This window comes from Kryptolebias marmoratus, linkage group LG16, assembly GCF_001649575.2.
Source record: "Kryptolebias marmoratus isolate JLee-2015 linkage group LG16, ASM164957v2, whole genome shotgun sequence".
NCBI classification, from domain to species: Eukaryota; Metazoa; Chordata; class Actinopteri; order Cyprinodontiformes; family Rivulidae; genus Kryptolebias; species Kryptolebias marmoratus.
Window position 1 is genome coordinate 19897196 of NC_051445.1, and position 12985 is coordinate 19910180.

The following is a 12985-nucleotide window of genomic DNA, read 5'->3' on the forward strand; positions in this document are numbered from 1 at the left end:
CAGAAGTATAGATAGGCTAAACGCAGTACAAAAAAGTCCACAAAATGTCCTTGTGCTTTTTAAGTACATTGGGATCTCATTTAACAGTTTATTCATCCATGTGTTGAAACTATACATAAAATTTAGGAAAGAAGAAAAAAAAAAAAGCATATATAAAGTTCATGTGCAGGAACTTAGATCAACCATCCTCCCCCAAGGATTATCATTTTCCCCAGGCTTGTAAAGCCTGCATCAAGTTGGCTAGCAGCCCTCTGTCAGGGGCTTTGGCCAATACTGAGGATTAAAACCCTGCAAGTCTATAAATACACCTAGCAGACTAACGTCAGCAGCCAACCAGCTACTGCACTCACCTCTTACTGCTGGATAGCTGGCATGTTCAGCTTTTTTTTCTGCCTTTCTCTACCTTTTAGCTTTTCTCTCCATCTTTCAGTTCTTTAGACTGTGTTTGCTCTCTTTGTGTTTCTATTTCTACCCCAAACTTTCTCTCAGTTTGTTTCCCACTCTGCTGTGACTCTCCCCCACATTCTCCTATTTTATCCCGCACATACCCTTGCGCTTGGCAGCGCCTCTTAATTGGAAGCAAGCTGTGAGAGGGCTTTCAGTTTGAGGTTAAAATTGCATCTGATCTGCCTCCTGCTGTATCGGTTCGCTCTTTCACTTGCATTACAAACTTGTAGAGAGTGGCTGAGTGCAGATGCATAAATGATAATGTGGAAATGAGAGATGCAAATAGTTGACTAAGCTCCAGTTGTAAACATGACTTGCAGGGACACAACACACAAACAAGCCAACTAGGGTGTAAAATAGAATATATGTTTAATAATTTTATGTGCTTTCAGAGAAAGACCAAGATAAAATGCATCTGTATATCTAAAAATTCAAAAATATTTTTTAAAAATGCTGGGGAATTTTCAGCTCACAAACAAACAATGTGTTGCTTTAAGTGGAAAAAAAAGATTATAAACAAAAGCATTGTGTAATAGCTACATGTACTGGTTGTGTACAGCACATAAATAAATCCACATCCTTTGAATCCCAGCAGCTAGCAAATTAAGTCTGAATTAATACACAGAAAAACATTATGGCCTTTACAAGGTAATTGTTGTGAAGGGCTAGACTGAGTCTGTCATAACTTCCTTGTTTTCAGTAGGAGAGGATAAGAGGGATTTGTTGCACAAAAGACCGCAACCAAGCACAGAAACAATTACTTCCACTCAGTTAGACCACAGACTGCACCGTCTGACCCAAAGGGCTGTGGAACAGGCCACCACAACACCCCCCACCCACACACACAAACAACAACTCTACAGAGGACTTGGTTGTAAAAAAGAAACAAAATGTAAAAATTTGCTTTTTTGCTACATTGAATCTTTGCTATAATCCTGTTAGACACGTGGAATAAGCATAAATTAAATAAGCATCTGGTAAAAAAAAAAAGTATACATTGACAAATTGGAAAAAGCTTTGTATCCTGTGCAATGTGGGTCAAAGTTTTAATAGTTCACCTGTTTTAACATTTTCTCAATTTGTACCATTCACCAGCCCGTTTACCCATACCATGGTGTGGCTCATTGCACAGTAACAGACACTACTCATTTATAGTAGGGAGGACCATTTCAAACCAAAACAATCTTCAAATTTGTCATTTATTAATCAATTTATCTTTGAATATTCAAGCTCACTCCTGTCCCGTTCCCCAAGTCTAGAGATTCATTGATACCCAATACTGGTGTTTGGAACCAGCTTTAAGTGAAGAGCTGGCCTCATTTTTCAGCCCCAGTATTCATCACTCCATATAACTTTTCATTATACCACATCTAAATATTTGCGCTGATTTATTTCTGCAGATCTAAATTTAAAAGATCTGAATTATCCCAAACTGAGCTCTAAAATAAATAAATAAATCAGTAAAATGCAGGATTAAAAAAAAATGTGTGTAAACAAATGTCTTGGGTAAACATGCGATAACTAGATAAGAAGTTAATTTCCCTTTGCATCCTCCTAGTACATAAAACTGGGAAAACAAATATGAGAATAATGTTTTCCATAAGAAACCGGCTCTAACTCTCTCATCACTTAAGTGGGCTTTCTGTAATTGGGTTAGAATTGGACCTGTATACTTACTGGGAGTGTTTACCAACACAACTTCACACATGCAAAAAGAAGGACAAGATCTTTGTGGTACATTTGGCTCTATAAAAATCATGTTATTTCAGAAAAGAAAACTAATGATTGAAGAAAATAAGACAAGAGGTAGTTCACACTAAATTTATTATTATTCAAGGCCTCCTTTGCAGTCTTCAGTTAAAGCCGCCGATAACTAAAAAGGTGGATTTTTACTCTTACGAGCAAGTAAAGAGAGATGGTGTGTGACACAAGAAAAGTAGGGTCAAGAGCCTGCCAGGATCACACGTGGCTCATGCGCAGCTTTTAATCTGCTTCAGAGCTTTGCTTCGACTTGGTCACTGCAACACCTCAACACTTTTCCAGACATCCTTTTAGGGAGAACCTGCCATGACATTCACTCCTGAGAAGGTTGCCAGCTGAATGTTTTCCATTTCTGAATATATTGGGGGTTTTTTTCCTCACAGATGAATATTTAAGCTCAAATTAATTGGAAATGGCCTTAGAGCATTTTCAGATTGTTGGCTCGACAGCCACTTCTTTGAGGCCGACGCTGGTATTGTTCTTTGTTTGCACCGTGATAACAGTGTCAGTAGCAGTTAGCAGTCAGGTGCGTCTGACCACACTGATGAACTGATCATCAGCGAGTGTGAACATGTTTCAGCCACTAGGCTTGTCTGAAACATTCAGGTGTGTTAATATCCAAGAAGTCAGGACTCCGTTTTGGCTGAGCTGTTGTTAAGTAAATAATACGTGGCACAGTGTTTAAATATCACGTGCTGCTGTTTACCTGAGGTTGTGTTACCTAATTTAAAGCCTAACAAACAGCGAATGTGTGTTAATATTAAGTAACTAAAACTTAAACAATGAAAAAGCAGTTTTTTTTAAATCACGAGTGTATAGATACACACACCTACTGAAACATATGCGTGACATTGCCATGTATTTAACAAAGTTTTCATAATTCATCATAAAGATGGCTGCTATTATGCTATTTCTGTGCTTCTATCTGCACTGAGGTCATAAAAAGTTAATAGCACTAAGCTCTGGTTCACAAAAGGAGTTACTGGTCCCCAGGTTGTTGATGTTATACATTACAATACTTTCAACTTTAGGCTGTAGACATAAGGGGTGTGAAGATTAACCCGTTTATACCAATACGTAGATGTGCACGCGCACAATGTGATCAGACCGGTAGAGGAGCCGTGTGCCGATACAGTTCTAGGATTAAATCAATATGCATCAGTTTATTGCTTCTTTGCAGCAATAAAATTTGACCTACTTATTTATTAGATTTTAAAAAGTCTGCAATTAGGTTCTGTAGACAATCCCTGGATTTAAAAAAGCAGAAAAGTTGAGTATGAAAAATGTATTTCATGTAGATTTCTTTTTAGCGACCAACTCTTTGGACAGTGTTGTACGTTGAGGGAGAGAATGAAGCTCATGACTTACAGGGAAATTTTCTAACAGTGTCAAATGTTAAACAGCTGAATGCTGCGAGGGTCGGTTGTGAGCAAACATTGAAGCCATGAAAACATATCAGAAACAGCTAATACGTTAAAAAAAAAAAAAAAGACCCCTGACATATTAGGGCCATGTAGGCCACCAGTTGGGGCTATGGCATTCCTGGCTATTGCAGATGGACTTGTCTGGGAAATGATTGAGCAAACAGGAGCCAGAGTGGCTTCCCTTCGCTGGCACCAGCGCTTTTGTCACTGCTAATCCACTCCAAAGATCCACAATCAAACCTCCAGCACCATACAGTCACCAATAATAATAACATGGCACAGTCTGAGGGACACGAAACGAACCCTGCTGTCCAAAGCTGGAAGACCGACGCCAGTTTGCTCATCAGATTTGAGCACAGAAAACAGTATGGCTTAGCCATATGACTGGGAGATAATAACAGAGGTCCCTTTTGTGGCTTGAGGTAGTGCAATAATGTCTTAATAAAAGATAGAGATTAGCAAAAGAAAAACAAATATATTGCTGTGCATTGTAATTGCATAATATAATACCTGGTAAGATGCATGTGGCTTAAAAAAGGGTATTTTGTCAAATTATTTGAGCAAATAAAGTCAGGTATAAAAAGGTGAAAATGTCAGAGGCCAGGGAAGAAAGAAGCAGACTTGTCCACAGCTGAGCAGCAGGCTGTGTAAACAGATCTGGATAGTCAATGAAAGGCATTAATACAGTGGTTGCTGGGTCTGACATTAAAGCAGTTTACTCATCTGTGCCTCACAATGCTCCACTAAAGGGCTATGACTGAGTGAATCAGAAGAGCAAACATTGAGAAATACTTTAACAACAGGGTTTTTGTCTCTACAAAATTAGAAACTTGGCTTTATGACGTTACAGACTCACATCCGTTTACCCTTGGAACAAAAAAAGCTCCTACATACACAACAATGAACACAAAAACTGTAAAATATCATAAACTTTAAAAGAAAAAACCCAAATAATTGCTTGCATACATATTTTAAAACCATACAGCTGAAAACAGTTAAGTGAGCTGATTTTGATTGTACAATTTTGTTTGCATAAGCCCAAGACATGGACCTAGAAAGCAGCTGAAAGGAAAAAAAAACTCATGCAGAAAAGTAGGGCAGTATACTCACTTGTCATATTCTGCATTGTCTTTATCACAGCGTGCATCCTTGTGCCTCTGCCAGTCTTTACCATGCTTGCAAGTAGTGAGGAGGACGACGTCCTCCGAGTTATGTACATGATATAAAGCATTTCTAGTGTCGGAACCGATTCCTGTCAGGTACCTTTTCCCCTTAAAAACAAGCATGTACTTCCTGTAAGGGGGGATTGTGTTGTGTTTCAAATAACCCCTTTCCCCTCCGGTCCTTGGGTGGTCTTTAGAAAAAAGGGGGATAGAGATGTCAAAGTTAGGTCTGAAGTTTTCTGTACTAATACTGGCCTTGGCCAACATGGCAAAGCCAATGTCAAAGCCGAGGTCTTCTGTGTAATCTGGCCAAGTGCCCGAATATAAATTGAAGATGATGTGGTTTCTGCCCTCGTTCCACAGAGGAAGGCTCTGGATTTTTGCTTTCAAGTTGTGCACATAATATGGTGAAAGCTGGTCCCGATCCAGGGTGTCCAAACTCAGGACAAAAAGGCACGCCTGTCCCGGGTCTGGGGTGTAGAACCTGGACCCTTCGATGGAGGACAGGACGTTCTGGTAACTCTCGGAGAGTTTCTCCCCTTTCTGCTGGGGGTACACGTAAACTTTGAAGCCGTTCCTCTCGCACAAGGAGAAGTCAAAGCAGGACTCCATCCTGCAGCGCTTCCCGGTGTAAAGGCCAGAGTTTGTGTCCCTCTTCTGCCTGGGAGACATGTGTCCGCCGAGCTCGTCGCTGGTGTCCTTTTCCAAGGCGCTGAAAGGCTGCAGGTATCCCGCCCAGCGGCGCCACCGCGCCCCGGGGTGGAGACCGGCGAGGCTGCGGTCATCGCGCCGGTGGGGTCCCCGTCTGGACAGCGGGACTTGGATCCCCCCAAAACAGAACAGCAGAATGAAGCAGGCGCCGGCGGAGAACAGGACTAAGTAGCGTTTTTTGGCCTGCATGTGTCCGACAAGCTGGGATAAGCTGTCCGTCTTGCGAATCCGAGGAGCGGCGCCGAAGTTCGGGTCTCACCAGCACCACCACCTCCTCCTGCTCCTGTGGGAACGTTCCGCCATCTTCCCCCGGGCTGCTGCTCCTGCTGCAAGGGCTCGGCGCTCTCGTCTCCCTCCCGCTGCTTCAGATGCCTTTCACAAGTCCGGGAACTGATCCAAAGCATGTGGGCGATTTTTTAATGGTCAATCCAGCCCGTCCCCTCGTCAGTTGTGGCATCGATGAACCGACAGCAGCTCGACCAAAACAACCGATGGACCCACCACCGGCTCGCTCAGACCTGGACACCCCGAGTCGCACTTTTCTCCGTTTAACGCCACTTTCACCGAAGCACGAACGAGCATTTTCAAACACAGCTTATCGTGTCATCTACCTGAAGCCGAACAGTAAGTAATAACAGGGCCTATAAGGACATATCGGAGTTATGTTAAAGCGGCAGACTTGTTGCCTGGACAGTTTACTATTGTTCCTGCTATCCCCTCGCCGCTGACGATAAGGAACCAAGCCGGCGATGGAGCTCCGGACAATCAATAAACACAATAATACCGCCTCAGTTCCGCCATTAAATGAATCGAAACGTGTCGTGAAAACTGTTGGACAACAAACACCGACAGACGACCCCGCTAGCTTACTAGCAGGCTAACTAACTAGCTAGTTTCTGGATTCATTTCCAGTTAGCTTGAGAGCTAAGCGCTCGATTATCTAAAGGTTTCTAACGCCGGCTGGTTGGAAGTAAAAACAAAAAACAAAAAAGGCAGCAAAACAAGTCAGTCTACCCCCCTTCTTTAAAACAGCGTCTTTCCGCTCGTGTCGAACCTGTCGTCTCCCTAAACCGAGAGAACAATATAAACGTCTCCAGTCGCGTAAAGTGCTGAAGTGGCGGCTCTCTCGCCTGTACACACGCACACGCCGGAGCGCTGTGTGGAGGAGCCGAGCCAAGCGGTAGCGGCGCAGCGCGGCCGGGCCGTCCCACTACCGCCGACTGGGTGACGTTCCTCCACGGCTGCTCGGTGCGTTACCATTGGTTACCGTCCCACCCGAGGCGGGCGGGGCTTCCGACAAGCTGGTTCGCTTCCAATCAGAGCCGAGCCGTTCTTGGAAAAGTAGCTGGAGTTCTTGTGTGGACTTACAATTGGCAGGGAGGGTCATTTATTTATTTATTTATTTTTAAACAGGACTTACAGCTTTGTTTATTTCTTTGCAATAAAAAAAAATGCTTTATTTATGTGTTTATTGATGATGTAATCATTATTGGACATGTCAGGGTAGGTATCAAACCCTTAGGATATGGCTTGCATTATAGAAAAAGAAACAAATGCAGCCAATCATATCCATGTTGAAGCTGCAGCTGGATCTGGATTCCTGCAAATGTGATACCAAGTGTTTCCAGTGTAATAAGATACAAGCAGACTCAGTCATTTCAAGTATTGAGCACAACATCTCAGCTCTTGCGACTGGAGACATCTTTGTGTACTTGGAACTATGTTTGCATCTCGCTACTTCAGTTTTTAGTCATTTATATCTGAAGCTCCTGGGCAGGGATCAACAGGTGCTTTAATTATAGACAAACTCTTGTGCACAGAATAAATTATTCATAGCGTGAATGTGTAGACACATGAAGCAAAGATGTATACATTTCTGTATGAGGGACCTGTCTTTTGAATCATCCAAAAATAAGCACAGATTTTTATTTGATTGGTTAAAGAAGGAGACAGATACACGTACAGAGACCTACTGCAAGAAAAGTTAATGGTTAATGATTAAATCATGTTGCCTAAATACATGCAGAACTTTGTTCTGCTTTTTCAAAAGCTACTTTCCACACATACCTGTTTACTGGAGACACCTGAAGGAAGGCAAACAAAGCTGTTTTTATACAGAATGTATGGCCGCTCAGTTTAGCTCATTATTCAGTTATTTGTCATTTGTATCTTAAAACTTAAAAGACACAAAAAAATACATTTAAAAATAATCTTTCTTTTTGTCACAAGAACCTTTTGATAAGTATTTGGACTATGCCTCAGATAGCAGGTTGGTTGTGTTAACTGTTTTGATTTTTACAGTGTTTTTTTTTTATTTATTTATGTTGTGTTTTGTCTTTTTCCTGCTTTGTTTTTACAGTCCACCTGTTCCTTGTGTTCCCTCTGTCTCTCTGTATTTATACAGCCTGGGTTTCCTTCGTGCTTTGTCAGTTCTTTGTGTTGTGTTTGGCTCCTCACTGTGGTCCAGAGTTTATTTGTGCTTTGTTCAGTCTGTGAAGTAAAGCTTTATCTTCGTCATCAATAAGGCTACACTTGTGTCTGCGTTTGGGTCCTTCAGTCTTCACCAGCCTTGGTTCCATGGTACTGATAATTCAGTCTGAATTTTAGGCACTGTCTGGTGTTAGACTCCTATGTTCTTGGGCCCTCTGAGCCGTACATCTGTGGCTCCTCTTCAGCTTCAACTCTGCCAAAGTATCCTTTATTAAAACCGTTGGACCTGAGTCCAGCCTGTGCTGCTGTGTAGACGACTCCAGTTGGATGGTTAATAGAAGAGAAATCCACGTCTTTCATCGTAAACAGGAACTGAATAACACAGATGACATTAGGAACAAATTAACAGTTTCTCTGGCAGGAACTGCACCGCCGATGGAGGGCTGGCAGAACAATGGCGCCGCAGTGCGTTAGCCGTACTGAGCCACGATATGTTTTCACAGCTGCTGTGGTCTGAAAGACGACATGTTTTCTTTTTTTTTTCTGCAGAAGTGGGAAAAGAGCAAAAAAGGAACGTGAGGCTGAGCTGCAGCAGCCATCTGTGCTGCCTCGGTGCTCCATGGACCACTGACAGGGAGGTGCTCGACGACGGCCATCATCTCACTTTTTATTTGCTTGTCCTGTGTCTGTTTCAGTCTCCTTTCACTGATTCTCTGCCATCTAATTCAGTCCTTGGCATCTTTTTCATCGTTCCCCCTCTTCTGTCCCAGAAGGTGGAACTGATGGCTGATTTGAATCGATGGTTCTTCCCTAACTATTGCTTTGTATATGATCAGATTTAATTTTATTTCTTAAACAAGTAAGCTAATTCCAGCTGTTATAAATGGTGGACTTGTGACAAGCTTAAAAATGACCTCAAAATTAACCAAAGCAACAGAAAAAAGTAACTACAAAATGGAGAAAATTGGATTCTACAAAATGAAAAAAACAAATGTATTTACAGAAATTATGGTGATTTGATTTTGTCTCGCATGTCATCTCCAGCTTAATGAGACTGCTGAGATGCGTTCCCCCTGTTGTGGCATTGTGTTTGCTGAGACGAGCACTGGCCAGATTTAGAGCAGCAGGGTGAGCGAGCCAAAGCAGCACTCCCACTGAGTAATACTTGCAGCCATGCCAGGATCTAATTTGGAGGCACCCAGGTCAGAGTGGTTTTACCGGCCAGCCTTCAAGTTAGCATGCCAAGCGGCTCCAAACAGCCAAATTGACATTTATTATTTCTTTCTGAGTTCATTAATTTGCCGTTCGTCCAAAACCGCAAGACACACAGCAGATTTTTCATTAAAATTTCATCCCCCCATGCAAACCGAAAGCATTCGTTTTTGTTTGGGCGTCATGCAGACATGCGTGGCTTTGTGTAGAGCGCAGCCTCGGATGCGATAATTTAAGGTCCCCTCCTGCCTCACAAAGACGGCCTTGGAGAGGAGCCTCATCCATCTGTGTCAACACTAAAATGCACAAATCACATCTGAGCATATTGAGATGGAGAGGGAAATGAAAGTTTCATGTGACAAATGTCTGTCTCAAAGCAGAATGAATACCCTCGAGGATTTAAGTGGAAGCCTGCTGAATATATTGCACATTTAGCTGACTTTTACATAAAAAAGCTGTGTTATAAAGGTCGGATTATGGCGTGAATAACTCCAGGCTCAACCCACCCTTGTCAGACGTTTCTAAAGGATGTGTTTTTGGACGCAAGGGGTGGTGGCTTGTTTGGACATTTTTGTTTATTGCACAAAGACTTAATTGAAACAAGTCTTATAAACAGACAAGACTGTGAAAAAGTCATGCAAATTCTTGTTTTTTTGTTGTTGTTTTTTTTTTCAAAACATGGTGTGGGTGTTTTGCTGAGAGCTTTCTTGAGTCAATTTATTTTCCCAAATTAACTTATAGCTCTTTGAACCAGCAGTGGCTTATAACACCTTAAGTGTGGCAGCTTGAGCATCAAAAAGTACATGTGTGGCATATATTTTTGTAAGACAAAGTGGATATCCACATTTTAGCCCACACATTTGGTTGGAAAAGTCCATGTGGACTGCCACAATCTTGCAGTTGTTCTTATTTCAGCGTCTGCTTGGAGGGCCGCATTCCATATATGTTCAGCTGATTGTCATCTCCAAGAAAGCTGAGCACTAACATTCATCGGACCATAGTCCAACAAGCCATTGTCTTGTAGGAGGACCCGCACACAAGTGTGTCTTTGTATCTTTGCTTGAGTTCCGACAAAACTTCACTCTTCCCAAACAGATACAAATCTGCTATTCTGTCGTGAACTGGAGGGTGGATGGTGGAAATGGGATCCAAATAAAGGCAAAGGAGGCAGCAGGCAGGCGGGTAGATGAATCCGGGAACTTGAATTTTCAAGACATATCAGCTGAAACAGGCAAAACTAGAGCTATGACACAACACTGAGTCCAAACTGACAAGGAAATGACGAGGTTTTGACAAAGAAACAGCTAAAAAAAAACACATAGGAAATATATATACAAGACGAGATAAACACAAGCACGAGCGCTGACTGACAAATTAAAACCAGGTGAAAATGACAAAATAGGGAGAAAAAAAAACAAAATTAACCAAATGCACGGAGAGAAAACATTGACAAAATAAAGAAGCGAAACGAACTTTACAAAAAGGCTAAACTGAAAACCAACAAGGAATTCGTAAAACGCCAGAGAAGAAGCAAACCAGCCGAAAAACTAAATCCAGACAAACTGAAAACAACAGATTTATGGCTGTATTTATTATGATGTTGACATTTAAGTCACACAAACTCTAACACACATCACGAACGCCAAAACTACTAGTATGTTGTGATCATGTGGATTTGATTCATGAGCAAAAAGCCTAATAATTTTTTGTGGCCTTCAGGCAGACATGAAGTATGGTAGGAGGTCGAGGTGTCTGCCCTTGAAACACAGTTTTGATGATAAAAAAAGATGAACTACAATTAAACTTTCTGGATGAAGACATGACACTGGAAAAAGAGAACAAGCAGGTCATTCAAACAAGTAAAAAACATAAAATCCAAACAGGAAAAGACATAACATACAACCAAACAGATGAAGAGTTTTGGCACCTGAAACAGACAAAGATATCAAGCAAAAGACAAAGAAAGGCGAGGGTATAAAGATGGAAAAGTGAACAGTTCAAAGTGAATTGATATACTTTAAAAAAAACACTAACATTATGTAGCTCCAGGCTAAAGAACATGAGTGGAGTGGTACTTTAAAGCATTATTACAGAGAGCATATTTAAACCCCTTTCCATTTATATGCAGCATTCCTTTGAAAATAATGATGTTTTGATCTTATGTTTCTACAGAACTGAGTGATAATAGATGGGTTCAACTCAAAAAGTACAAATTTGATCAAAGCTGTATTGTTAATGGAACTGTAGACAGACAGTATGGTGTTAATGTATTAGTCTGTATCATAATTTGTCATGATTACAATAACTTAAATGATGTTTTATTCATATTTCCCAGTCCCAGTTTTCTATTCTTCTCATCATTCTATTGTATTTATGTATTAGCATATATATATAGACTAAATAAAGAAATAAGGGGAAAAAGATGTTTGTGCATATGTATGCACATACGTTTTATTTTACTCTAGGGTCCAGTGTTTGTGGGCTCAGGTGGCTTTTTGTGGAATGTGTAAATGTTTTTTGAGGGTCAGTAACAATTAATATCTTACCTGTAGTAGGTAGCTCTTTGAAGGACCTCAGTTTGCAGAAACAGAGTTGAATCTTGAAAGGACTGACAAGCTAAAGGCTGGTCCGAGCGAGAATAAGACCAAAGCAGGCTACTGCTGTGTTAAAACAAAAAAAAAAAACCCATCATGGCAGGCCATGCCAAACCTATTTTATAAACCTTTACACCACTGTCAGTTTCACATTAAATGGTTATTATGGCAGAAATATTAGGATATTCTGGCAGAAAGTGTCCCAGGCTGTACCATAAATGCAAAAGCTAGCTGCTAATGTTAGCAAACAACTATTTAATTCTTGGTAAAAACAATGTAAAATAAAACTGATGGTGATGTAAAGTGTTATAAAATAGAGTTCCCGTGAAGAAACGAAGAAATGAAGTTTTTAATTTAGATCTGTTTTAAGATGACAGTAATCATTAGCTCATCAGTTTGGTCAGAACTGTTTCTTCAAACTGAGGTCATTCAAGGAGTTTTTTTTAACAACAACTAAGACATTAATTGCTCATAATAGTTCCACAGACTGCCACTTTAAAAGATCTTCAAGACAAGGTATTGAATTGTGATGTGGAGATTAGAGTGGGTTAGAGGAGGAAGGATTTTATGCCATCAAACAGCCCCGCTGCAAAACGAGGAAGGCAGGGCTGCGTGCCTTCGTGTGCGTGTCTGAAGGAGCTCACTATTTTGTGTGTGTTTGGTAAATGTATGCGGCCGTGTGTTCCAACATCTCACTCACAGAGCAGAGATCAGGTTCAATTACATGTGCAACAACTTTTAGGTCTCCGTAGACCTAGAAACCATTTATATGCTAATAAGTATGACAGCGGTAATGACTTGCAGTAAAAAGACATCTGCTGCTTGATTGAATCTGATATTAGAGCATTACCACAATCAGCCTTTGTGATTTGTCTTGAAATCACTTGTTAGCCTCGTAACTCTGTGTGGGAAGTGTTTTGACATCTGGCATTGGTAATGTAAAACCTCTTCTCCTGGTCTTTACTTCTCTCTCCACAGTGTGTGTCAGGGTTACGTTTCGATTGCCTTAAGAGACACTGAAAGTAGGCGTATGCGTCTACAAAGTCAAGTGGACTTAATTTCATCTGTGGGGTTAAAAGAATGACGGTAGTATTGTAGAACCAACGGACATCAGTATTTAAAAAAAAAATAGCACAACTGTTTGGGCTCATCTTTTCAGTCATGTCTAATTAATCCATTCATTTCTAAGTTATGATAAATGATCAAAAGAGGCTGTGGCAAAGTTAATCGCGCAAACGTTATT

The 12985-nt window shown here is 41.0% G+C and overlaps 1 protein-coding gene and 1 long non-coding RNA gene across 2 annotated transcripts in view; one reads left to right on the forward strand and one right to left on the reverse strand.

Annotated features, from left to right (window-relative positions):
* Positions 1 to 6717, reverse strand: part of LOC108232308 (exostosin-1a-like) — a 31776-nt gene extending 25059 nt beyond the window's left edge. Inside the window, exon 1 of the mRNA XM_017410025.3 lies at positions 4743 to 6717. Coding sequence (XP_017265514.1) covers positions 4743 to 5695 — 953 coding nt within the window. The 5' untranslated portion in view covers positions 5696 to 6717. The remainder of the gene's footprint in view (positions 1 to 4742) is intronic.
* On the forward strand, positions 5992 to 10582 carry LOC119617806. The gene is made up of 2 exons (XR_005234213.1): positions 5992 to 6130; positions 8486 to 10582. It is a non-coding gene; the product is annotated as an uncharacterized LOC119617806 (long non-coding RNA).
* The last annotated feature ends 2403 nt before the right edge of the window (positions 10583 to 12985 follow it).